The 25654-nt window shown below is 38.8% G+C and overlaps 1 protein-coding gene across 1 annotated transcript; it reads left to right on the plus strand.

Moving 5' to 3' along the window:
- The first annotated feature begins 221 nt into the window (after window positions 1-221).
- On the plus strand, window positions 222-22791 carry ttc17 (tetratricopeptide repeat domain 17). Its single transcript, XM_082161844.1, has 25 exons — window positions 222-460; window positions 812-901; window positions 1037-1206; window positions 1331-1442; window positions 1537-1668; window positions 3862-3971; window positions 4133-4280; window positions 4486-4625; window positions 6234-6394; window positions 6621-6733; window positions 7010-7156; window positions 8755-8870; window positions 9130-9280; window positions 9446-9517; window positions 10409-10633; window positions 13218-13404; window positions 14054-14182; window positions 15670-15932; window positions 16018-16168; window positions 16637-16757; window positions 16861-17020; window positions 17135-17218; window positions 18154-18273; window positions 21125-21268; window positions 21371-22791. Exons 1-25 carry the CDS (start codon window positions 251-253, stop codon window positions 21500-21502), a joined length of 3588 nt encoding a protein of 1195 aa, XP_082017970.1. The 5' UTR covers window positions 222-250; the 3' UTR covers window positions 21503-22791.
- The last annotated feature ends 2863 nt before the right edge of the window (window positions 22792-25654 follow it).

Below are 25654 nucleotides of genomic sequence, written 5' to 3' on the forward strand. Positions count from 1 at the left end.
GTTTTTTCTTTTCTTAGTCCTAAGTAGGTTAATCTAACTAAAAAAAAGGAATAAAATATAGAATGCATATAGTAGTTTGAAAAAGAGAAGCGTTTTACCTAAATAAAATAACATTTGCCATGTTTATTTATTTGGTTGTTATGATGACATATTTCTTAATAATTGTGAAAAAAATAAAAGCAGTTTGTCGAATGTTTCGGTCACGCGGAGAGGCGGAGTCACTCTGTAACCCGGAAGCAGATTGAGGTGAATGACGCGAACCTTTAGGGTCGAATGGACAGACGGTAGAAATATGGCGGGTGTCAAGAGCAATAGCTTAGGCAATCATTCCAGTAATAAAATATTCTGGAGCCCGTCCGTCCGAGGACCGGCGTTCATTTTTATCTGTGTACTGTTGGCCAAGCCCGGGCGAGCTACGACGCACTGGGTGGTGACGGAGGACGGCAAAATCCAACAGCAGGTAACGTTAAGCAACTGTGTCGTGTTTAGTCACTCCATCGCTCTCTAGATCATATTTACAAGACGAGAGAGCCTCAAAAATCACTTTCTGATCTGACTGTTACCCACTAACACTGCTTTATGCAGCTGTCAGGCAGATGCGTGTGTTGACAGCTGTTGTCTGCTGCTTATCATTATATCACAGCGCTCTCTTGTGCACTGATTCAATAATACTGTTCAAATCATCAGCCTGATTTGGCTTCCTGATGTCATCTAACCTGTGACCTAATATCTGTCAGATAGTGACTCTTGCTCTAAAGCATGTGTGTGCATTGATTTTGCCTTTGCCTTTCACACGCTCTTTCGTTTTCAGGTGGACTCTCCTCTTAACTTGAAACATCCCCACCATTTAGTTCTTTTCATGCAACAAGAGACTCGTGTGAACTACCTCAAGAAGTTAGAGGTGATGTTAAGCCTCACATTCAACATAGCCTAAAAGGATCTTTTATAATGTGCCTTGTCTTGAAGAAGACCGCTCTTAAGTAAACCCGCTTCCCTAAACTATTAGCCTGACAGTGAATTCTTGTACATTTTGCAGAAGCAACTAGTTGCTCAGAAGATTCATATTGAAGAGAACGAGGACCGGGATACTGGTTTAGAGCAGCGGCATTACAAAGAAGATGCTGACTGTGTCACGGCTAAGGTTCCTCTGGGAGACTTGGATCTCTATGATGGCACTTTTATATCCCTGGAAAGCAAAGACATAAAGTAAGTGTTTGCTTATGGCGGAAATGTGTTTCCTCAGGTTATTATTATATATTTTTAATGTAATAAACATTTCAGTCGTTGTTATCACGTACGTCATTCCATTTTTATTGTTGTGGTTTTCTAGTCCAGATGATTTTTTGGATCAGATGTCACCTCTACCTACAGACCTGGAAAAACCTGACTGCACAAAAATTCTCGATCTCCCTTACAGCATTCATGCATTTCAGCACCTCAGGGTGAGTGTTTTAAGCAGCACCCTTACACATATCTTTCTCTTATTCTCTCACATGTACCCTTATGGTCTTTGTCGCTCTGGTTTCTCTCTCTAAGGGTGTCCAAGAGAAGGTAAACCTAACATCCCCCTTGCTTTCAAAGGATGACCCAATCTTTGCCTCCCTGCCTCTTAAGCTGGGGCAGAGTATGGATGAAGTTGGGCATCAGATACACCAGGCCCTATTAAAAGTAAGTTGACTTGCTTGATTTATATTCTTCTGGGTTTCCACAATCATGGAAATCCTTGAAATGTTACAGTTAGGATTTCTTAGCCTGGAAAAGTCTGGAATTTTTGGTCCCACTTTATATTAGGTGTCTTTAACTACTATGTACTAACATTGAAATTAATCATTTGATACAATTAAATTGTGTTCATACATGTTTTTACATTGTACTTATATTTTAAAAATAAATAAATACCTGCATGTAATTACAGCTGTAATTAATTTCTGTAAATACATAGAGTATATAGCCTAATTACACTGTTGACCTTCCCTTAATACACACTTAAACTTACCCATACCACCAAACCTGTCCTTAACCTTACCCGTGTCCCACCTCAATAGCGGCAAACGTTTTTTTTGCAATACAATATGAACACAATAAGTACTTTTGTACTTATTTTTTTATGTAAGTACATAGTAGTTAAGGACATCTAATATAAGTGTGACCAATTTTCGATAGTGACTGGAAATCTTTGTTGTTATGTTCTCCTTTAATTTAATGTGATTATTCTTCTTAAGATGCAAGCAGCATCAATATGCGGAAATGAGGGAAGCAGCCTTTGTGACACAAAGCTAATAGTTTCTTTTGGCAGTGGTTCTCGACTGGTTTCGCCATGGACCCAGATTTTCCCATGGTCATTAAGCTGCGACCTAGATTTGTAGGAATTTAAACCAAGAAAATTTATTTCTCAAAAATGGTTCACACACTCACCGTCCCACTTTAATTAACATACACATAAATTGTAAGAGTATCACTAACACTGATAAAAAAAGAAAAACAGTATAATAAGGTAAGGCTATTAAATAGCAGTCACAAACTAGTTTATGCTGTGTTAGTAAGTATGTAAAGTTACTTAGCCACCACAGTCATTAAAAATATAGAAAATAACAAAAAGGTTACAGAAAATACAGTTACCATGGTACAGGTACATACACAACACTTACATGAACTGTTTATGAACCATATGGACACTAATCCTGATGAATAGAATGAACATCATACCTGCATGCAAATCTTTCCCAGCTAACACACAACATACCAGTTGTGTAATTTATTGGTACTTTTTGGTAATTTTGTAAGTACCACGTTGCACGCTCGTAATTTCATTCGCTCTTTATATATAGTGAAGTGATATACAGCACGCCAACTGAAGATTGCGCACCGTGAGCAGGACAGGAAAGTTAGTTTTTCTGTGGTGAGGATTTTTATTAAAGTTACGAAAATAACATTAGAATAATGACAATGACATAGCCTGACAACACCTCATTTGACCTCAGATACTGAATCAGGACAACGCGTTTTTCTCAGGCACACTTTACTTAAACTGCGTCTGACTGAAGAGTCAAGGGCTTTCACGCACGCCTTTTAAAATAAAAGTCTTGCATCAGTGAAAGATTTAGTATTACGTTTTTTGTGTGTGTTTTTGTTTCTTTGACTACAACTACACTCAAAATGGTCTTGCGACCATCCGGTCTTATGGTAAACAAAGTGCTTTACTTTGCGCTAAAGCAAAGTAGTCGCTCTTCCAACCACATTAAATTATTAAATATCGGTACAATACTTTTTAATAGACAGTATATTAGGGTTTTTTGTTTATTTATATCGGTTTTGGTTAATATTGGATATTTAATTGTGCATTCTCAATTTCTCATATCCCTTATTCTTACATTTAACCAACTTAAATTTTCATAAAGTTCATCTTTAATAACACTAATAATTTAATAACATCTTTAAATGTCATTTTTTTAGCAGATCTCAAAATGAATACCCATTTTTATACTGTAAATTATAATGATGTGATGCTCTTTTAGTGTTTGAAATGATTAATTTTGTTTTATTTATTTAGACAAAATAGTAGATCATTTTAATATCGGCCATTTATTGCTTTATTGAAGACATTAATACAAAATAATTGTTTTAACTTATTTATTCTTAGGATTGGTTCCTGAAGTACAAATGTAAATCTAGGAAAATATACTCATAACTGGAAAAGTTATTGAAATGCATTAGTGGAAACTGAAATCTCTTTATTTTTCTCTATGGTTTAGTTTTTCCTCTATAATTGCAGTCTTTAAAGTTTCACAGATAACAGCAGAAGTCAGCTGAAATTGTCATCCCTGAAGATTAATGATGACCGTCTTTCTTTTCTTTTTCAAGAATTCCTCTTCATGGGTGCTTTATAACTTGGCCTCTTTCTACTGGCGGATAAAAAATGAACCCAGGCGTACTGTGGACTGTGTGGTCCGTGCCCTCCATTTTTCTCCAAGGTAACTGGAAATGACACATGGACACAAATGGCAGATGTATCGCGTGCATAGCATATCAACAATGAAATTGGTCTCTCGCCACCTGCACAAAGAACTTCACAAGTTGTGTCATCTTGTTTTGCATACATTTTCATGTATTTCCACTTTTTTTTTTTTTGCAGGCAGCACAAAGACGTTGCTCTCGTCAATATGGCGAACGTACTTCACAGAGCACACTTCTCAGCTGACGCAGCCATCCTTGCCCATGCGACTCTGGATCTCACCACCGATCTGCTAACCAGCCATTACACCCTGGGCAACATTTACGCTGTGAGTGCAGCGTTGTGAAGAAGAGGGATGGCTTCTTGAAAATACATTTAAAAAATGTTTTTGAACTTCCTCATAATCCTCTGCGCTCACACTTTCTGCTGGACAGGAAATGGCAGTTTTGGTTTAGTATCTGATTTCCTTGTTTTGCATCAAATGACACTCAGTTCCTTTTGCATCTCTCTCCTTCCTCCTGTGTCTCTGGTAGATGTTGGGGGAGTATAATCACTCGGTGCTGTGCTATGAGCAGGCCCTGCAGGCTCAGCCAGGCTTTGAACAGGCCCTGAGGAGGAAACATGCCGTCCTGTGTCAGCAGAAGCTGGAGCAGCGGCTTGAGGCTCAACACCGGTAACTTTTGTTTTCTCATGGACTGTCACTCTTTTTCTATGCAGTCTCATTAGTAAAACCTTCAGAGTATGAAGTAGCCTTGTAACTGCTAATGAGTGTCTCCCCATACACTCACTGGATCATTGCAGAGCCGTTCAACAGGGGATCCGTGACCTCTAAGGTTGTACTGCAGGTCTCAAACCACTGATCTACATAAATGACTGGATTGATCATGATGTCATGAAAATTGAATCCACCACACTTCTGTATTGGTATTCCACAGTATTCCTTTACATTCTATTGAATTAAAAAGAAACCATCCGATTTTAATGAGAAAACATTACCTAACGAATCAGCGCTTTTAAATCTGAAGACTCCCTGTACAGTCTTACAACGCAAATGTCCTAAACATTTAAATGGTTTAAAAGTGCTGTATGTAAGCTCACATACTCGCTTCTCTGAAAAACATTTCTACAGCCAGTTATTTTACTTTGAAATGTGCTTTCCGTGTTGGAATGTCTGTTTTTGTTTTGGGCTGTGTGATCTCGCCCACTGCCAGTTCACCCAATAGTATTTCGACACCCCGGGATGCCAGTTGGCAGGAAACACAGCGTATTGCAGCCAGCAAACAAACTGGGTCAGAGATTGTAGATTCTACCCAACCTAAAAAGCCTCGTGCCCATCTAAAAATCTCTATGAACGAGAGCATATTAAAACGCGGATAAATCAACTCATCAACTTACATGAGTACGTCTCCTCGGCTTCCATTGTCAATTGCGCTCCTTCCTGTTGCGTGTCCTCAAACTGGCAACACGCGTGAGCACCGAGTCTGAGGAGGAGGGGGCGGGGGAAACAACGATCTCCGATATTTTTAATTTGGACTCTGTTCATTCTTACAGACTAGACTGTACCTTTAATTCCCAACTTTAATTTGCTTAAAGTAGTGAATTTTCCCCACTTATTAAAAGTTACGTTCATTTTCATTACAGTAGCGGATATCAGATCTGCTGATGGACGAGACACCTCAACATTTGTATTACAAATATCAAAATTATTCTTCTGAAATCTGAATACAGATTTATGCTTTGTAAGTCTTGTACATACTGCTTTATTCACCATGTGCAGTTATTCACTGTGGTTATGTAGATGTTGTGCTATGTAATATTGTTTTATTTGTATAGTAACTGTAAAAAGATTAGTTTTCAATGACAGCATGTATTTCGAAGCAGTAAAGATAATGATGTAAACATTGGTTAAATGACAATTTATACAAATAGCATACAAAACACTTAATTCATATGATTGAGCATAAAATTACTTGTTTCTTGTAGACGTTGTCATACAAACTAAGAACCACATATTCGGTTGTAAATATTTGGTCAATATTGACACAATATTCTTGTTTCCGTCAATATTTTGGTAGTTACAACAAATAAACGGACTAAAATGACTACTGTTCTGCATTTCTTACATTCGAATTTCAACATTTGGAGTGATAATAAGGAACTTATAATTGATTTCATGTTGATGACAAGGAAGGGGGCACAAATGAATTTGAGTTTGTGCTAAAAAACAAAAACACTGTGCAAGTGTGAAATGAACACACATCTTCTTTTACTGTTTGTGTAGGTCTTTGCAACGCACCCTGAATGAACTGAAGGAGTACCAGAAGCAACACGATCATTACCTGCGGCAGCAGGAGATGCTGGACAAGCACAAGCTCATTCAGGAGGAGCAAATCCTAAGAAACATCATCCACGAGACCCAGATGGCTAAAGAAGCACAACTCGGTTAGACGGCATTTTTTAGACTGCATATCTTCACCTTTCAGTTCCATTCATACAGTGTCTGTAACATAGACACACAAACTCAAGGTCCTATATAAGATTGTGCAATATACTGGATAAACAAGTTTCGCAAGCCTGCCAGATCTTGTTGACGCCAGGTTTATTGTGTCTCCTTGTTGCTCACATGAATGTGCATAAGAGGCATGTGATTTTTGTTTTTTTGTTTCAGGAAATCACCAAATGTGTCATATGGGCCAGCAGAAGTTCACCCTGCACTGCCCTTTTGACTTGCCTGTACGGTATCACCGTGGAGAAGTGTTTGAAAATGTCCACTACATTCAGGTGAGACTGAAAACATGTCACAATACTGATGTAATGTTGGCTGCAACTTCTGGTTCACATGGACTTTTTCACGTGGCAGTTTTTTTACTCTTAAACATCACCACTGCACAGCTGTCTATAGCAGTGGTTCTCAACCTTTTTGGTGGCTGATTAGCTGAAACGAACTTGTTTATAAAACGTTTATAAAATGTTTTATGAAAGCAATATCTTCTGCTTGTGTGATATTGCTTTAGATATCAGTCATCTCATTCTCTGACATGTTGTGTGTGTTTGTAGTTCGGTGAGGAGGTGTCAATAGCCAACAGTGTTGCTCTGGTGTCTGAGTTGAGTGTGAATGAGAGTCACAGTCCTCAAAAGTCCTACACTGTGTCCTTAGGACGGGAACCTGCAGCCCACTGGGACAAGGAGATCACCTCTACGGATGTAAGATCTGATGAAAGTTTGAATGAAAGATGAAAATTCTGTGAAATGGGTTTAAATATAGTCAAGAGCTGATAAGCACTAAGCACTTTTATGGTTAGTTTATTTTATATATGTATATGTATGTGTATGTGTGTATGTATATATATATATATATATATATATACACACATACACATACACATACATACACTGTATACAGTGAGTATAGATATAGAAATAGATAGTTATACTGTACATACACACACACACAGTATATATGTATATATATCCTGATCAGCCACAACATTAAAACCACTGAGAGGTGAATTATCTTGATTATATTGTTACAATGACATAGGGAGGGGATTGATTATGCAAATTATTGAATTTCATGTATTTGAAGCAGGAAAAATGGACTGAGCGACTTTGACAAGGGCCAAATAGTGATGGTTAGCTAGACGACTGGGTCAGAGCATCTCCAAAATAACATGTCTTGTGAGTTGTTCCCTGTATGCAGTGGCTTGTTCCAACCAAAAGTGGTGCAAGGAAGGACAACTGGTGAACTAGCGTCAAGGCCATGGGCTCATTTATGCACGTGGGGATCTAAGGCTAGCCCGTCTGGTCTGATCACACAGAAGACCTACTATAGCCCAAAAACATAATGTTTCCCATGATAGAAAGATGTGAGAACACACAGTGCATCGCAGTTTGCTGTATATGGATCACCCTAGCCACAGACCAAATTCCCCAGATCTCAATCCAATCGAGCACCTGTGTGATGTGCTGGAGCAACAAATCTGATCAGTAGGAGCCCCACATCGCTACTTGCTGGACTTAAAGGATCTGCTGCTAATGTATTGGTGCCAGATACCACAGGACACATTCAGAGGTCTTGTGGAGTCCATGCCTCAATGAATTAGAACTGTTTTGGCAGCACGAGGGGGACTTGTACAATATTAGGCTGGTGGTTTAATGCTGTGGCTGATCAGTGTATGTTAGAACACAATATAAAAGTGTGTTCACACTATGTTGGAGTTACTGTAATTACATTATTCTGACTTGTAAAAAGTCATATCCTCCTGGAACTCACGATTACAACTTCAGAGAGCTCTGGAGAGATTTCAGAGTGTCACTTGACCATTGTAACGCCATGAGAAGACACTCAAAATTGTGGCAGTAAAATCTAGTTCAGTAGTTATCTCTGAATTTTTCTGTTTAACAATTCCAAAAATTGGTAATGTCTTAATAATGCAAGCATAATCTGGAAAATAAACGAAAAACAGGCTACAATATAATTTAAAAGCACATAGTTGGATAACTAACTAATTTCCTACTAAATAAGACAAATGAACAATAACATTTTAAGACATTTGTATAATTTTTTAGTTTTTTGTTGTGGTTTTGCCTATTGATTACTTACATTTTTGCAAATTAATTTTGTGTTAATAATGTTGCCACAGAAACACATAATTCCAATTCTGAGGAAGTAAAGCTCAGAGTAGAAAGTCCAGGTTGTCATGTCATCTAGTAATTGCTGTAATTGGTGTGAAAGCACCATATGTCTGGACTGTCCAGTATATCTAGAGGTCACATTCTCTCTGGTTGTTGTGTGTGAACAGGAGAGTCAGACGGTGCTGTGGCCCAGGAGGTCTGACTGTGCACAACGATTCCCCACGATTCCTCCTGTGCACCTACTTCCCACCTATTACCTGCTCCCTGAGTCCCGCAACTTTAAGTAAGACAAGTGGAACCATAACATGAACTCTTATGTTACATTTCATCAGTATAAACCACAAGATCACAGACACGATGTATAGTAGCATAACATTTCCAGATGTTACATCATTTATTATAATTGATGCTTTATTATGATGCTATATTAAGGGCAGAAAGCTTGAGAGTTTTGGCCGGATTTGGAAGCTGGAAACCAGGTCTGGTGTATTTTTATTTCTCTGAATTGTATTAATCAATGAGCTTTTTATCGTTGTTACCAGGGCTCTGAATATCCTCTTGGATAGCAAAAGTCCTCCACCACCAGAAAAGACACCAGACTGTAGCTTTAAAAGTCTTGTCACCGCTAGAGACCCGCTGGACTCTCTGGCCTGGGCATTGGAGAAGGAGCTGCCTGACCCACATGCTGCCGAGGTATGAGCCCGCTGTCAACACTGTCAGTGTAAAAGAAGTTCTGTACCACACCCTTAGTTTAGCTGAGCTATTTGTGCAGGTAGATGAAGCAGTGGGATATTTGGTATGTAGGAGTGTTGTGTTTTCTTAGGTGAGTCATTCCGTGTGTTTGTGTGTTTTGTGCAGGTGCTGCTGAAGCGCAGTGGTGGGAGGAGTTTGGAGCAAACCGGAGCACTGATTGCTCAGGCTCTGGACAAGGTAAAAGAATCAAGGCTGCATATGGCTCATGTCGAGTGCATTAGCAGTTGCACAATTTACTTTGTGTCGATAATTGGAGACCAAATTACTCCATTGAAGTGTAAATTAAAGATTAAAAAATGTGATTAAAAAAAGAAAAAATGTAAAAAAGATTTGACTAATTGTGTAAGGATGGACAGTGTGGAGCTGTACAGACAGAACAAAGCTGAATTTTCAGCATCATTACTCCAGTCTTCAGTGTCACATGATCCTTCAGAAATCATTCTAATATGATGATTTGCTGCTCAAGAAACATTTATTATTATTATCAGTGTTGAAAACAGTTCTGCTTCATATTTTTGTGAAAACCATGATACTTGTTTTTCAGGATTCTTTAAATAATGGAAAGTTTAAAGGAACAGGATTTATTTGAAATAAATTTTGTTACAATGTAAAAGATCACTTTTGATAACTTTAATGTATTTTTGCTGATACAAGTATTCATTTATTTAAAAAAAAAATCGTATTGCCCCAAACTTTTGAATGGTGGTATATATGGTACACACATAGGTGGTGAATGGTGCTTTTATAGTGCTGAATTGGCCTTTTCGGAACTTAACAGCACATGGACACTGTCTTGATAGGGAACATTTCTATTTGAAGAGTCTTTAAAAACATTTGTGTATGTGTGTTCCACTGAATAAATATTGGAACCTGATGCAGGTGAGTAAATAATGACAGACATTTCGTTTTTGATTGGATTCACATCATAGAAATTGTTAGCTGCTTATAATTGGTTGTTGTAATACATCAGATTTTGTCTGTCTGCAGCATTTTTAAAATAGAAATAGAAATGTGACAGTAAAATCAAGAGCATTAAAGAAGATCAAATGGAAAGTTTCTTTCTCTCAGATGAATGGACCGCTGTGGTTGATGCAGAATGAGGCAGGTCTTTTCTGGCGTGCCAAAGGAAATGGCTCACAAGCTTTGCTGTGTCTGCGTCAGGCGCTCCATTCTACCCCTCCTCAGCACAGAGACATGCCTCTGGTCAACACTGCCAACCTGCTGCTGCACTACGGCCTGCATGAAGAGGCTCATGATCTGCTGCAACAGGCCCTGCAGATCAACCGCTCTGAGGTACATACTGACACTGACCTACAATGGAGACCGTTGAACACCACACCTGTTATAGTGCAGACTTTGACTTCAACCTCCCACTTTACACTGTAAGTGATTACATAACTAGATTGCAGTGTAGACAGCTTGTTGATTATCTTATTTTGACATGCCACCAAAACTATAGATATACAAAGACGGTTCACTCATATCACAATGAATGGAGGAAACGGCAACGTGCAATATGGCAGAATACACCGTCCATGATCTCCCATGTTTCCTCTCTATCTCTGTACATCTCTGTTGGTGGCATTGTTTGTGAAAATGTACATACGTCTATTTACGTCTACTAACTATCATTGCTTGCGTTGATTTACAGTGTCACATGCCTGCACGTTGAGCGTGATTTTTCTCCAAGGAGGGGGCTACAGCACTTGTATTATTGCACTGATATTGTCTATTAGCTTTGAGCAGACAGTGTTGAGCAATGTATTGGAGGAAACATATTTTTGAAAATAGGCCCAAAAAATCGCAACTCGTGATTTTTTTTTTTTAAACGACTTACCAAAAAAAGAAGCCCACAGTTGCCTATTACAAGCGGACTTGGCATCTCTGGTGTCGTTCATTTCTTTTTTGATTAGTGTTGCCACCTTGTGGCCAAACTAATCAGTGCAAAAAAGTTGTGAAAATAAGTGCATGTGTTAAGCCTGGTTCACACGGGACGATTTTAAAATTGTCGGCCGATTTTCCAAACCTGAGAGACCCCACACACGGGGATAGAAAATCACGGGTCTAACAGTTTTGGTCGTACAGTGTGTGGTGCGCAGCCACACGGCAAAATCAACACATCACACACGAACCGATTTGACTCCCGAGCATTCCCAGATCAGATGGGAAATCGCGCAAAATACCTCGAGATCAAACGTGACTTCAGAGTAAACAATCATGGCGGACGAAGAGGATGCAGTGGCAATAGTTTGTAGTTTGTTTTTAACCGAAAAAAAACGTTATCAAAAGAAAAGGCGATGATCTCTGACGTCCACCGGACTTTCTGGTGCGCCATGCCGCCAGCTGTTTTGATTATATTTCCCGGTGTTTCCTCGCCGCCTCGTCACCTCGCTTTCTGATTGGCTACACTCCACAGTCCACAGATTGCGTGCTCGGGGGACACCACACACGAGAAGAAATCGGGCCAAATAAATCCAACATGTTGGATATCCCCGATTTGAGATCGGAGCGGTCCCGACGTCCTTCCGAGCAGACGAGAGCAGCCTTAACACACCACACACGGCAGGAATATTATGATCAGATTATTTTACGATAATCGGAGCATCCTTAAGATTGTCGGAAGGGGTGAATCGGGGCTAAAATCGGCCTAATTATCCTGCCGTGTGAACCATGCTTTAGGTGACCACATAGTCTGTATAGTTAGAAAAAGTGAGTAGGGTATTCCTGCAATTCTGGAGGCTGCAGTTTCAGGACTGTAGTCCTAGGACAGCATTTCTCTCGGAACCTAATTTTAATAATTAATTTTTATGTACATTCAAATTTAGAATAGCTGCTCCCGCTGGCTCTTATGTTCGTGACTGTGCTTAGCTGCTTTTAGTAAGTGTGGCTAGTTGATTGTTAACTTACCTGCGGACATGTAGCCTGGAAATCCAGACCTAAATCTAAAAGATTAATGCTCTGGCGTCGACTAATGAAAATCGGCAAGCTCGAAGGGCGGCACCAAGCATGCATTTGAAAATCTCACTGCACGCAATTGGATAACACTACGACCAATCACAACAGGTTATCGCTTAGATACCAGTGGAGCTAACTGGTAGAATAGACTCTTACCGTATCCGGTCGGCAAAAAAGCAAAAACGCCCTTCTTGCAAAGGAACGATTCGAGCGCCGTCTTCTGTTCCTCTATTAGAGAAAAAGTCTAAATATTTCATTGTAGTGGCCAAAGCCGTTTCAAACAAATGGTGTTCACCCATAGCCATCTTGCAATGTTTACTAATGACCTCGACGTCGCAGCGCTGTCGCCATCTCGCCTCTGGCCCGCCTATATCAGATAACCCGATGTGATTGGTGCAGCTCAGATCGAGGGGCATATTTAATGAGCATCATTACTCGACACCTGAGTAACTCGCTGAGCAAATTCAACTTGTGCTCTCGCGAGAACTCTGGATTACCAGGGTAGCGGACATGCAGGTATTTTGAAACAAGTCAGAGGGCATTCATTTTTTTCATCATTTTCTTTGGAATCATTCGCTCTAACATGTTTAGTTGACAGCCCTTTTATAAATGTATTTGATAAATTACACATTTTTAATGAAAGAAATTTGGATGTATGCTTTCTTTTTTACTTGTGACTCTTTCAGTAGATGCCCCAACAAAAGCTTTTTAAAAAGTTTATGTATCTCTCTCTCTCTCTCTCTCTCTCTCTCTCTCTCTCTCTCTCTCTCTCTCTCTCTCTCTCTCTCTCTCTCTCTCTCTCTCTCTCTCTCTCTCTCTCTCTCTCTCTCTCTCTCTCTCTCTCTCTCTCTCTCTCTCTCTCTCTCTCTCTCTCTCTCTCTCTCTCTCTCTCTCTCTCTCTCTCTCTCTCTCTCTACACCAGCCTCACACCCTGTTAAGTCTGGTCAACGTTCACCTCTGTCAGGGTAACCTGTCTGGCGCTCTGGCAGTGTTTCGTCGGGCCCTGACTCTCATGGTTCACTGTCCCCAGTGTCGTGCCAGCCTGCCTCTAATGCGCTGTCTCCAGTTTTACCCCTTTCTTTACAATCTCCAGCACCAGGCCTGTCCATGTAAGTATCCTCCTATGTAAACCCATATGACCCTCCCATCACTGATCCAAGAGTTTTCTCTCTGGACAGCTACCCCCATTCACCTCCCTCCATCCCTCTCCCTGATGTTGCAACCTCAGCGGCTGAGCGCTCAACACTCTTTTTATAGCCCAGGCACTGTAATCTTTGAGCCAATTTTAGACTCTTTACCGTTGCATCTTCTATTCTGGGTTTGCTCCATTCCCTCTCCTGCTCCCCTTTTCTCTTCTCCTCAGCATCTTGTGCTGCTCCCCTTCTCTAGCTCAGCTCTCTCTCCCCTGGCACTCATCTGTGCGAGAGACACTTTGAAATAGCGAAATCGTGTCCTCAATAATTCAGGGCACTGAAAATAGCACAGGCTTTATTTAGATGCCGCTGCGCTCTGCAGACAAAAATGAACTCATTGTCCTCGTCTCATTTGGGGGAACTCTGAGCTATTGATTTTGGGATTAATTTGGCAACCCTCTTCTGAACTAACACACTTGTTTATTCAACAGTCCAAATGATAAAGATGTGTCCAAGTGTCCTGTTTTTCTACCTTTTGTTACTTTTGTATATAAATAATGCAGTTATATTGATTTGAATGCAAGATAAGCAACATGTGAGCTGAAGTGTGTGTATGTGTGTATAGCTGGCTCTGGCTGTGAGGCAGAGGAAGACTCTGAGCTGGAGGACTGGGACTCGGGCAGCAGCGGCAGGCAGGAGGCCTGGGACACTGATATGCCTGTGTCTGCTTTAGAAGACTCTCTTCTCTTTGAGAGTAAGATTAATAATGGAGCTTATGTGGCTTCTTTCTTTATGTTTGATGTTCACATAAGATGCAGCAGACTCCATCCAACTGTCTGAGACCAGTAATATATATATGTATATATATATATATATGTATATGTATATATATGTGTGTGTGTGTGTGTGTGTGTGTGTGTGTGTGTGTGTGTGTGTGTGTGTGTGTGTGTGTGTGTGTGTGTGTGTGTGTGTGTGTGTGTGTGTGTGTGTGTGTGTGTGTGTGTGTGTGTGTGTGTGTGTGTGTGTGTGTGTGTGTGTACACACACACACACACATATATATATATATATATATATATATATATATATGCGCACACACACACATAGGTGTATATACATATATATATGTATGTGTGTGTGTATATACACACACACACACACACACACACACACACACACACACACACACGTATATGTATATATATATGTATATGTATGAATATGAATAGCAATGAATCTTAAATATCTCTTATTCATTTTCATGTTGTAGTATTTCCTTTTGACATTGTTGAAAATCCTGAATCTTTCTTTCCAGGTTTAAATTTATTGTGTAAATTATTGAGGTTAAATAGGTCCATTTTCTATTGTCAATAGTTTAGCAATGTAAGAAGCACAACACACGCGAAAGTCATTTTCAAACCAAGCAGCTTTTTGTTCAAATTTCCTCAACCAACTTGAACACGTTGGATTAACTATGTGGGGAAATATTTTGCTCTCACATGAAATTCCTGGTCTTGTGGATTCCTGTTAAAATGCCTGGATTTCGTCCTCTAAACTTCATTACAAAATAATTGTGACTGCATCTTTAGGTTCTTAAATTGGCTCTGTGAAGGAAAGGATAGTACCATAGTAAGCATACTATATATGTGATTTTTATGTCTTTCTCGACACATTTTGATTATTTGATAAAAAATCAAGAGACTGCCTCAAGAGACTGCATTTAAATATTTAAATGTGATTTTCAAACGAAAAAACAACAGATTCTGTATTTCATAAACTGCATTAAAACGCATAGAAAATGCAAACATGGAACACAGTGTAATAATTTTGTAATGCAACAACTTTCTCCATGCTTTTATGAACATCTTACTCAAGATTCAATTTAAAAGTGTGAAATAAAAAGTATCTTAGATGGTAACTGTCCTGTCCTTGATAAATTAAACATGCACTGTTGTGAGGTCATGTGATACAGCAGTATAGCACACTACTATTTAAAAAATTGATGGTTGCATAATTTATACTGTTTCATATTTCATGCTGTTTCACTTACTATTTTTAAACAATAGCTGGCAGGACACATGGCGTACAATAGTATTTTATTTCAAATAGCCATTATCACATTGCTGATGTCAATCCACATGGAAAAAAATGAATAAGGATTTCTGCATAACTCTTGATTCTAATACAGTGTGCTTCTTAACAACAGCTTTCCTCTTTACTTTTTTTCTCTTGTCTTGTGCAGAGGTGGTGGTGGACAGTAACGGCTCAGGGGAGGCGAGTGGGCAGGAGAGGGGCCTAGAGCAAAAGGCCGAGGGGGTGGAGGAAGAGGAACAGGACTGGCGTCTGAGAGAAGAGCTGATAGGAGCGTTTGAGGGGGCTCTGGACATGAACGGGAAGACAGGGGACCTACGGGGCATCCGCGTGCTGAAAAACGACAGGGTCATGGGGGCGAGAGGGGGAGGACCCTGCTTTGGCAACTGTGAGGATGATGAGGGAGCTGAATGGGTACGTATTTCTGTTGAAAAGTTCAGGAACGTTTTGCATTCGAAATCGAAGTGAATTTGACTCCTGTTCTTTTCTGTCTCTTTAGATAACATTCCAGGTGAAACGTGTGAAAAAGCCCAAATCTGATACCTCAGAGGGTTGGGTGGGAGATGGAGATGTTCGTCAGAGTGAACCAACATCAAGCAACTCCATCCTTGAGATCAGTGGGCCCACAATCCCCTCACCTGGACCCTCAGGTGCTGAGAATGAACTGAGAATGCTTTGACTATTTTAGTATTATTTAGATACAATTATAGTGTTTATTCATATTTTGAATATTCTTACTCAGTTTTATATTCATATTTTCTTTTACATTACATTTGAGTAATTTGTTTTTTTATTTTGTTTTATTTGTTTTGTTTTTAATATTTCTGTTTAGCTTTATTTTTATTTACTTCAGCTTAAATTTCAGTTAGTCGTTTTAAAATAATTTTTGTTAACAAAAAAATATTTTTTTCTTGATAAGATAAAAAAAGATAAGAAAAAAAATCTTAAACTTAAAACGTGAAGATTAAAAGTGTTGCCTTGGAAACTCGGAAAAGTTGGTTTCCAAGGCAACACTTTTAATCTTTCTTTATGTTTTAAGTTTAAGATTTTCATCTAATATTTAAAAAAAAATTGTTGCAAAAGGAATTGAGACAACATTTAATGTGTTGTGTTTATAGAGCGATGGAAGGACTACAGCAGCCTGGGTTGGCCCGGTCCTGAGGAATGTCAGCGCACACGTCGTGTGGACCTCACAACTGTGGCTAGTACCTGGTTGGCTGTGTCTGCCAAGAACATAGAGTAGGATATCATTCCTAGGGTCATTCTGTACCCTTAAAACACAATTGGGATGCTTTCACAGTTGGCTCTTTTTCGCTAACATGTGATTCTGAACTCCTCACAGTATCACAGAGCATATAGATTTCGCCACTCCACTTCAGGAACCTGCGGTGGAGCCGGTGTGCAATGCCAACCTCCCTGCCAGTATGCACACACTCGACCATCTGAGCGGTGTGGCCAACCGCGGAGGCATTCACTATACTGGAGAGAGTCAGCTCAGAGAGGTGCTTTTTTCCTCCTGTTTACATCCGTGACTGATTCTGCTGATCTGAAAGCTTCTGATGTTTGTGGATGGCTGTCTTGTCTTGTCTTGTCTCACTCTTGTTCTTCTGTCACAGGTGTTGCAGAATCTGGGAAAAGATAAATTTCCCTCACTGTCTTTTGAACAAGTGGGAACACGTATTGCTAAGGTGTTGGAAAAGGTATGACACGGAGTGTTGTCTGTAACCAAGTGCGGTCTCATGCACTTTAAAAGTTGCCTTCAGTTGGATTAAAACTATTTGTTTTTTTTATAATGTCATTTCTGAATGATGTCTGAAATGATTTACCGGTATACAAGTCTGGTTTTTGCAAAGTATCAGACCTACACTGCCATTCAAAAGTTTGAGTTTGGTAAGATTTTGTAATATTTTGGTTACCAAGGCTGCATTTATTTAAAACCATGAAATATAATTACAATTTAAAACCATTAAAATATATTTATATGATAAAACAATCTATTTAAACATTGAATTTATCCCTGTGATGCAAAGCTGAATTTTAGCATCATTAGTCCAGTGTTCAGTGTCACATGATCCTTCAGAAATCATTCTGTTATGATGATTTGGTGCCCAAGAAACACTACTATTATTATTATTATTATTATTATCATCATCATTATTATTATTATCATCATCATTATTATTAATGTCGAAAACAGTTTTGTGCCGCTTAATTTTTTTTTATCGATTTTTATTTTATTTTCAGGATTCTATGATTTATAGAAAGTTCAAAAGAACAGGATTTATTCTAAATGTAAATCTTTTGTAACATTATAAATATCTTTACTCTTCAAAATTCAATTCTTTCAAATAAAGAAAATCTTACTGACCCCAAACTTTTGAACTGTAGTATAGATAATGTGATAGTGCGGCTTGGTTTTTATCCATCATGTATAATCAGACAAAAATTGTCCTTACAAACAGACAGGACAGTAGCTCAACTGTGCAAAAAAACACTGTTGCTCGATTATAGCTGCGTGTAAATATATTTCATGACTGTATTTCTAGCTGAGAACAACTCAATGGAAAGTTTATCAGTGAAAAAGAGTGATAGATTTTGTTATATTTCGTGATATGGTTGTTTGTATATCCATTAGAATCAGACGTCCTGGGTTCTGTCCAGCATGGCAGCATTGTACTGGAGGGTGAAAGGTCAGGGAAAGAGAGCGATCGACTGCCTCCGCCAAGCTCTCAACTACGCTCCTCACCAAATGAAGGTTCTGCTCATACACTTTTAATATTAAGGCCCCGACATACTTCAGGCAAAATCGAAGAGCGAACAGGTGTGTCGTCATTTCGAACAATATCAGGCCAAAACGAAGTTCATTTGGTGTTTGTTTCGGGAGTTTGAAACAGCTTGCCAAAGCGAACTTTCCAGAAAGGTTCGCTCTGACTGGTAAACACCTTCAAACTACCATTGGTCCATAGCGATTACGTAATGGGTAGGTGTGCTCTGTGGTAAAGCCTTAATGTTTCATGAATAGCTTCGGGTTTGGGTTTGTAACCAAGAAAAACGAAATATTTTAAACTAAATAGGTTTGCATGCCGTGTGCTGTGGGCGAAAGAGCATGGAAGCACATTTATATATAGGCTAATAATTGATATATTGACGCAACTGTTTTTGCGCATGGACACAATACACCAGACGGCACTCAAACCTGAACTATGAGTGCGATAAGACTTTTATCTTTTAAAATTAATAAGAGAGAACTTTTTACAATGCAAATTTATGCAGGGAAAGCTGCACTGCAACAAATTCGGCAGACACAGCCACTTCTCGTGTTTGCTGGATAACGTAAGCCAGGGGATAGCACAAAATTAGACATAAAGATCTAAAATTACTACGCAATTTAATATAAAATTGCAATATAAACATTTTATACTATTTACTATGTGTATTTAAATGTTTTAAACATTGTATGATATTATACATGAATGAGTGCAAAGCATCTCTCTAAATCAAATGCTGCGTCCCAATTCGCATACTATCCATTAGGGCTGCACGATTAATCGTATTTTAATCGCGATAACGATATCTGCCTCTCTCGATTAACTTTAAAAAATCGTCGCGATATTTGCCTGCTCGCTTTTTTATCCTGAAAACGCTTTTTTATTAGACATTTGCATTATCTTGCATTGTAAACAAGTCCCCACTAGCACTGATGTTTGTGGTTGCCAGATCTGAATAGCTTAAATCTTCCAAATTACCCAAACAGAGCTTCGATCTCTCTTACATTGCTCTACACTGCGGAAAAAGCACTGATCTCCACAGCGATATTCTGTTTGCATGAAATTGTTACACAGCCAGTCTGTTTCTTCACAAGCCACTAGTGCCGTTTGTGTGACTAAATCTGTTTCTAAATGAGTTTCGCTGTTCTATTTTTTGAAGTTTAAGTTTTTACCAGTTTTCATGATGTGAATCAGTTGAAAACGACAGCCACTGACCATTTTCAGTGTGTATCAACAAGTAACGTTAGACTATTTTTCTTTGCAGTACGAATTTACTGAGCGATCTGGATCTGTACTTTCTCATTTTCAAACAAAATGTGTCGCTTAGAAGATCTAATGTGAAGACGCATCACAAAGCGCTCATCTAACGTTAAATCATGCCATTTGTATTGACTTGCTGTCTGAGGAAGTTGTAGTTGGTTAAATGAAGTCTGATGGTTTGAAATTAACACCCGCCAACCTGCCAAATGCGGCTAAAAATGAACTTTGGCGGGTATCGCTGTCAAATCACTGGCCAATTTGGCATGTTATTATGTTTACTGACTTGCTGGGGAAATTCGTGTAAACCAAATCTGCGTGGATTTTGCGCAAATACTCGTGCAAAACCGTTAACTGTCTCTTCTCTTTCTCTGTAGTTTCTCAAATGAAAATAATCGTGATTAATTATCGCGATTATAATTTTGAGCAAAATAATCGTGATTATCATTTTAACCATTATCGTGCAGCCCTACTATCCATCCTAAATAGTGTTTGAAATTAGAATTAGTGTGTCACAAATTGTAGAATGTTGAAATGAGTATTCCAAAGATACCCGGATGGTCTCCTTTTTCCGGTTAGAATTTGAAGTGCAGATCCGTGCACACTCTGACCGCTAATATTGTCCACAACCCATTGCGCATTAGACGAGGATTCGATGAGAACTACAAACACGAATAAAATGTGTTCAGTAAAACTACAAACATGGCAAGTGTGCGAGTCCGACGGTTAAGTAGAGAGGTTTAGATAAAGGTGTTTGAGTGATTAATAATCAGTATCTAACCTGACGAAAAGATATTTATTCAATGTTATCCACATTATATTTCATCTGCAACAGCATGTGAACTTTTGTAAAGATACGTTTGGTCATTAACTTTTAAATGCATCATTATGCAATATTCTCCGCATGAAAGACCCTTGACTGGCAGGGTTCAGTCTTAAAATGTAACCGCACTAGTCGGGTCGGGTCAAACGATCTTGGCTACGGGCCGTGTTCGGGCTTCAGTTTAAAGCCTGTGCAGACCTCTACTCTGTGGCTCCACCTTCTTTGAAGTGGAAACATTCCGGTTCATATATTCTGTTGATCTGTTCAGTTTGTTGAGGTCAGACGTCCACGAGTAAAAACATGAACACACTGGAGAGTTGCTTTATAGTAGGAATTGAAGTCGTAATTCTAATTGAAAGAGAGCCTTGCACTTTTTTCATGTTTAATATTGTAAAGTTGCTTGATTTTAAGCAATCTATGGCGAGGGCTGAATTACGGAGCTTGTACAAATATATCTACATCGCTGTGATCAGATGCTTTCTAAACTGCTGTTTTCTTGCCGCTGTTATTTTATTGTGCGTTTATTTTGTTATTGAGAGGAAAGCGCACAGCGCATATTTACATGTTCATCTAAATGCTCTCTGCAGTGTGGGCAGCGTTGGGATGTTCGCTAACAGTATATCGCTGCAAAGGTGTTTCAAAATTCTTTTTACACCTAAGTGAAGAACTTCGCCGCGAGTATATCGGGGCCTTTGCAGTCTCAGAAATTTCTTCTCCATTGGTTGGCTTGACATAAATATTTATTCCTGTTCTGTTAGGATGTGCCTCTTATCAGCCTTGCCAACATCTTCCAAAATGCGAGGCTATGGGAGGACGCCCTGACTGTGGCGCGCATGGCAGTGGAAATTGCTCCTCACTTTGTTGTTAATCATTTTACTCTGGCAAACGTCTATATAGCTATGGTCAGTGAATTTTTTTATTTTTTGAGACCTACTATTATGAAGTATTTTATTGATGTTAAATGATGACTGTTTCTAATAAATACTTAAATGATATCTTCATAGGAGGAGTTTGAGAAGGCCATGCATTGGTATGAGTCGACTCTAAAACTCCAGCCAGAATTTGGGCCAGCCAAAGACCGTCTTCGTACCATCCAGTGCTACCTCCTCTCCAAGAGGGACCGGCGAGCTCCCTGAGAACACAAACACACACATAACTTGAACATGCTCCTTAATCTTAGCTATCAGTAAGGAACAGAGTGTTTGTCTATTTGTTGTCTTAATTTCATACATATAAACCATACCATTACTGTTTATAAGGTTGGCTTTCAATTGAGCAATGAAAACGGTTTAATTTTTCCAGATATTTAAGACAATTTTATGATGTTTTATGGCTTAAGGGTTGTTTGATTATTATTATTTTTTAGTGAAACATCCTGATATTTCTAAAAAGGGATTTTTTTTTCTGGGGTTGAGATTCAGCGTGCCTGACATTGAATGTGCTGGACTGTATGTTTGAATGCTAATGTGTTTTTATTTTTTTGTTTTTTTGCAATAACACAAATAATACAATTAATCTTTTAGTCCCACCATATCCATATGTCCCTCTCTCAGCAATAGCTGCTAGGTGTATAAAGGGTGTCTTAAAATGTTTTGTTTTTTTCAGAATACAGATTGTTAAAAGAAACACTATAACCCTTTCTTTTACACATCCATTTAGTTATTGCTAATGTTAACAGTTCAGACCGTTACATCTTGCTGTTATCTAGGCTTGTATGCTCCTTGTATCTGCCATCAAAGCAGGCTGAAGCATCTTGTACGTCCTCCTGTTGCTTTTTCTTAGCTAAAAATATCCACTACTGCAAACAAGGAGAGGAGAGTTTCCCCTGATCGTTTACTGCACTGCTGTTATAGCTGACATGGGAACAATCTTTAACGTTCAGGCTGAAGACAGAGCCACTGGCAATATTTAAACTAAGCAAAAGATCAATAAAAATGTGGTTTGTGTTTTTAACAGCATATTTATTGCCGTTTTTTTAAAGGGACCTTAAGGAGATTTTGCTATAATACACTTCCAATCACTTTACTTTTCACAGCTGAGCTGTTGACGCTTAAGTTTTGAACTGTATTGTTCTATGTATAATACTTGGAAAGTCAAGATAAAAATTTGTTTGTTGTCCATAGTCTATGTGAAAGCATACAAGTTAATCAAAAATTTAATTGGAAATGGACATGAGGTTTTTAAAGACATGTTTATGATTGTTTTCTGATTAATGACCTAAATTAAACTTGAATCACACGTTCAGTATTGTTAAGCAAAAAAGAGAATATCATTCATGCCAGTGTGTCTTGTAAAGTGTTTACCCCCAACAACCTTGTGAATGGGTCACATTATAAAATGTTCCACCAAACCAACCCCCTTGAAAAATTCTAGGTTTAAATAAATAAAAAGTTGTAGTTGGGATGCAGGATGGATATGTTATAAATATGTTTTGACTTTTTAATATGATTGCAGGCTAATTTTAACATTGGTCTCAGAGGTCGAAGCTATACGTTTATGTTATCCCGAGTTTGACCACAAGGTGGCTGTGTGAAGCCTCATGACATTCACTATATAAAAACATGTCATGACAATAAACATACTGATAGGTTATTTTTTATGCTTAGCCCACTAAAAGGTGTATTATTAACGACTTAAAAAAAAAATCTTATATTATTTCTTGGTAAAGATTTGCTATTTAAAATATCAATAATATTAATTTAAGATTATGCTCAGATCAAGATGCAGGCTAATCATGATAACTTAACCAATATACAGAATATTTAAGCTCCTTTGCTACAAAAAAAATGCTACTAACTACACACGACCCATCAATAGATTTTACTTGACACTTCAGTAGTAACAGCGTGTCTAGTTGAGTGCCACGCTTCTAGGAGAGCCCCCTACTAGCCATCCCCATCAAACCCGTTTACCCACAGCCCCGCCCCCTCTCTTTGTCAGCTGAATTAATTTGATGCTATTTTTGAATTTCTGCGTTTCCCAGGGAAACCTAATGACGCAATGACGTCAATGCGGGTCAATAGCACAGTGATAGGCTGGTGGCGGGGAAAGCTGTGCTCTCCACCAACAGAAATGACACTGCTGTATCTAAGAAGCCCCGGTGTCCATTAAATTAAGCATACGGAGTATGTGCACAAAGTAATTGAATATAAAGAATGAGAAAGCACGTTTTAAAATACACAGTCTGCTTTATTACACAAACTCGGGGTGAAACAATGATACTTAAATCATTTATTTTGTTTAGCTAAACTAAGTAAATTCTTACCTTGAATGTGAAGATACGCAGAACATCGTGTTCTGTCTATGCAAAACAAGCTTGTGGGATGCCTAGCCTTCCTTTAACTTCTCAGGAATCAAGTTCAATCCCCCACCCCTAAATAAACTGGGAACCCTGATACTTTCTCTAGGTATTTATCTTCATTCAAAAAGAAGAAGAGTGTGCTCATTCACGCAGTGAGCAATGTGGTCCAAATGCAAGCGCGCGTCCGTATAGGACATCCTCTCAGAACCCTATGTGAACATCACTTTTAACCTCGATGACTGAGAATGTCTACGGTGAGTGATATTTCTTTTCGTTTCAGTTTTGAACTCATTCTGGACTTTAGCGGGTTTATTATGACTTTGGTCGGTTTCTGAAATGACCAGGAACTGAATAGGCGATAACTACAGAGTTGAATTGCTTGTGGTTGGATTGTACAGGCATTTGGAGTATAAACAGTTCAGATCAAAACTAGATCGAAAGATGCTACTTTTTTGTTTGTGTTCAGGATTACAGAGAATAAGCGCACGTGCCACTTAGAGTCACACGCTTCAGTTTTGAATGAGTCTTTCTAATAACTTTTCATTTATCTTGATACTTGGCAGAGCTTGGCGTCATTGATATTATGCGGCTCTTTCACAAGTTTAAATTCACTACTGCGATCTTCTCAAAGCGTGTTGTTCTTATTGTTGCCGAGTGGTCACGATTCGCGCTGTTGTAACATTTATGAATCGCACTGATATCTCCGGTAGCCTACACTTTTAGAGTCCGCTCTTACGTTTTAAAAAGAGCAAACAAACGGATGAAATAATGAAACAATGTGTTTTTTTAATTTTTTATCTTTTTTTTTAATCTCATGTCAGTAGTGTTCATGTTTTACTCCTCTTAACTTGATTTGCTACAGTATTGATAAGGGTTCGCATGTCCCTCACCTGCTACATCTTAAGTCACTGAATATGTAAATGTCTATAGACCGTGCCAACTCTTTTCCCCCAGTAACAATGAAGGGAAAGAGAATCTGTTCCCTCGGCTGAAATGAGCGGGCGGCGGGTTCAGCACCACGGACAGCGACTACACGACTACTGTACCTCAGGCCTCAATGCGAGCGCCTGCGTCGGACTACATTTGACATGAAACAGTATGAAATAGCCTAGCAAGTCTATTGATGTATAAACACATTGCAACTATGGAATGCGTAATTTATAGGCTTTGTCACCAGTGATCACCTTGCAAACCATTACCCTCTATTTCCAATTTAATCACTTACTATCGTTTTGTGCGTTGCGTTAAGGTTTTTGCAAGTGCCGTTTTTACTTTGGGTTGCGTCTCAAATAGCTATTACAAAACGGTATTATAGAACTTGTTATTTATTGCTGTGTTTGAATGGATGCCGCTTTATGATATGACTTTAAAATGATAAATTGAACAGGCTAACCTGTGGCTTTTTGCAGCACTAACGCGATCAGATGGACGTAGTTTGGGACTTGCATAAGGCCTCAGATCCAGAGCTGGATTTTACTGGCAACGTCTGCTCGTCTTTGCATCATCATCAGCCATTGGCACAACCATTATATGACTGTCTGTGTCACGTTTTATTGCATGTAGTCTGGTTTGCACTGCGCGAATTTGTGATTTGTAGGTTAAGATTAGAAACAATCGTTTTTTACTTGGTCCTTCTGTTTTCAAGAAAGAGTTTAATGTCCATTCTTGCTCTCACACTGACAGTATATTGGCGTGTTTATGTGGTTTGCGTGAGGAGCTTGTGTATGTAAAAACTCCTGGTTTAAATAATGTTAAAATGTTTGCCTCAAGCATTTATCATACTATCGCCTTATACGAAAAAAACAGCCACCGAATACAGCAGTAATGTCTTTCATTAAGGCATCGGCAAAAGGAGGAGAATATGAACGTGACGTCAATGCAACTGACGCAGCTTTGGATAAAGGAGGAAAAAGAAAATACTTATTTTCCGTATACATTACATACATCATTGTATTTATGAGCTTTAATTACGAGTTTTTCTATGATT

Source organism: Leuciscus leuciscus (assembly GCF_965113295.1).
Source record: "Leuciscus leuciscus genome assembly, chromosome: 2".
NCBI classification, from domain to species: Eukaryota; Metazoa; Chordata; class Actinopteri; order Cypriniformes; family Leuciscidae; genus Leuciscus; species Leuciscus leuciscus.

Coding starts and splice junctions, on each gene's coding strand:
- ttc17 (XM_082161844.1), top strand. CDS start 251: ATGACGCGAACCTTTAGGGTCGAATGGACAGACGGTAGAAATATGGCG. Junction 8,871..9,129: donor CCTGAGTCCCGCAACTTTAA/GTAAGACAAGTG, acceptor CGTTGTTACCAG/GGCTCTGAATATCCTCTTGG. Junction 9,518..10,408: donor TTGCTCAGGCTCTGGACAAG/GTAAAAGAATCA, acceptor TCTTTCTCTCAG/ATGAATGGACCGCTGTGGTT.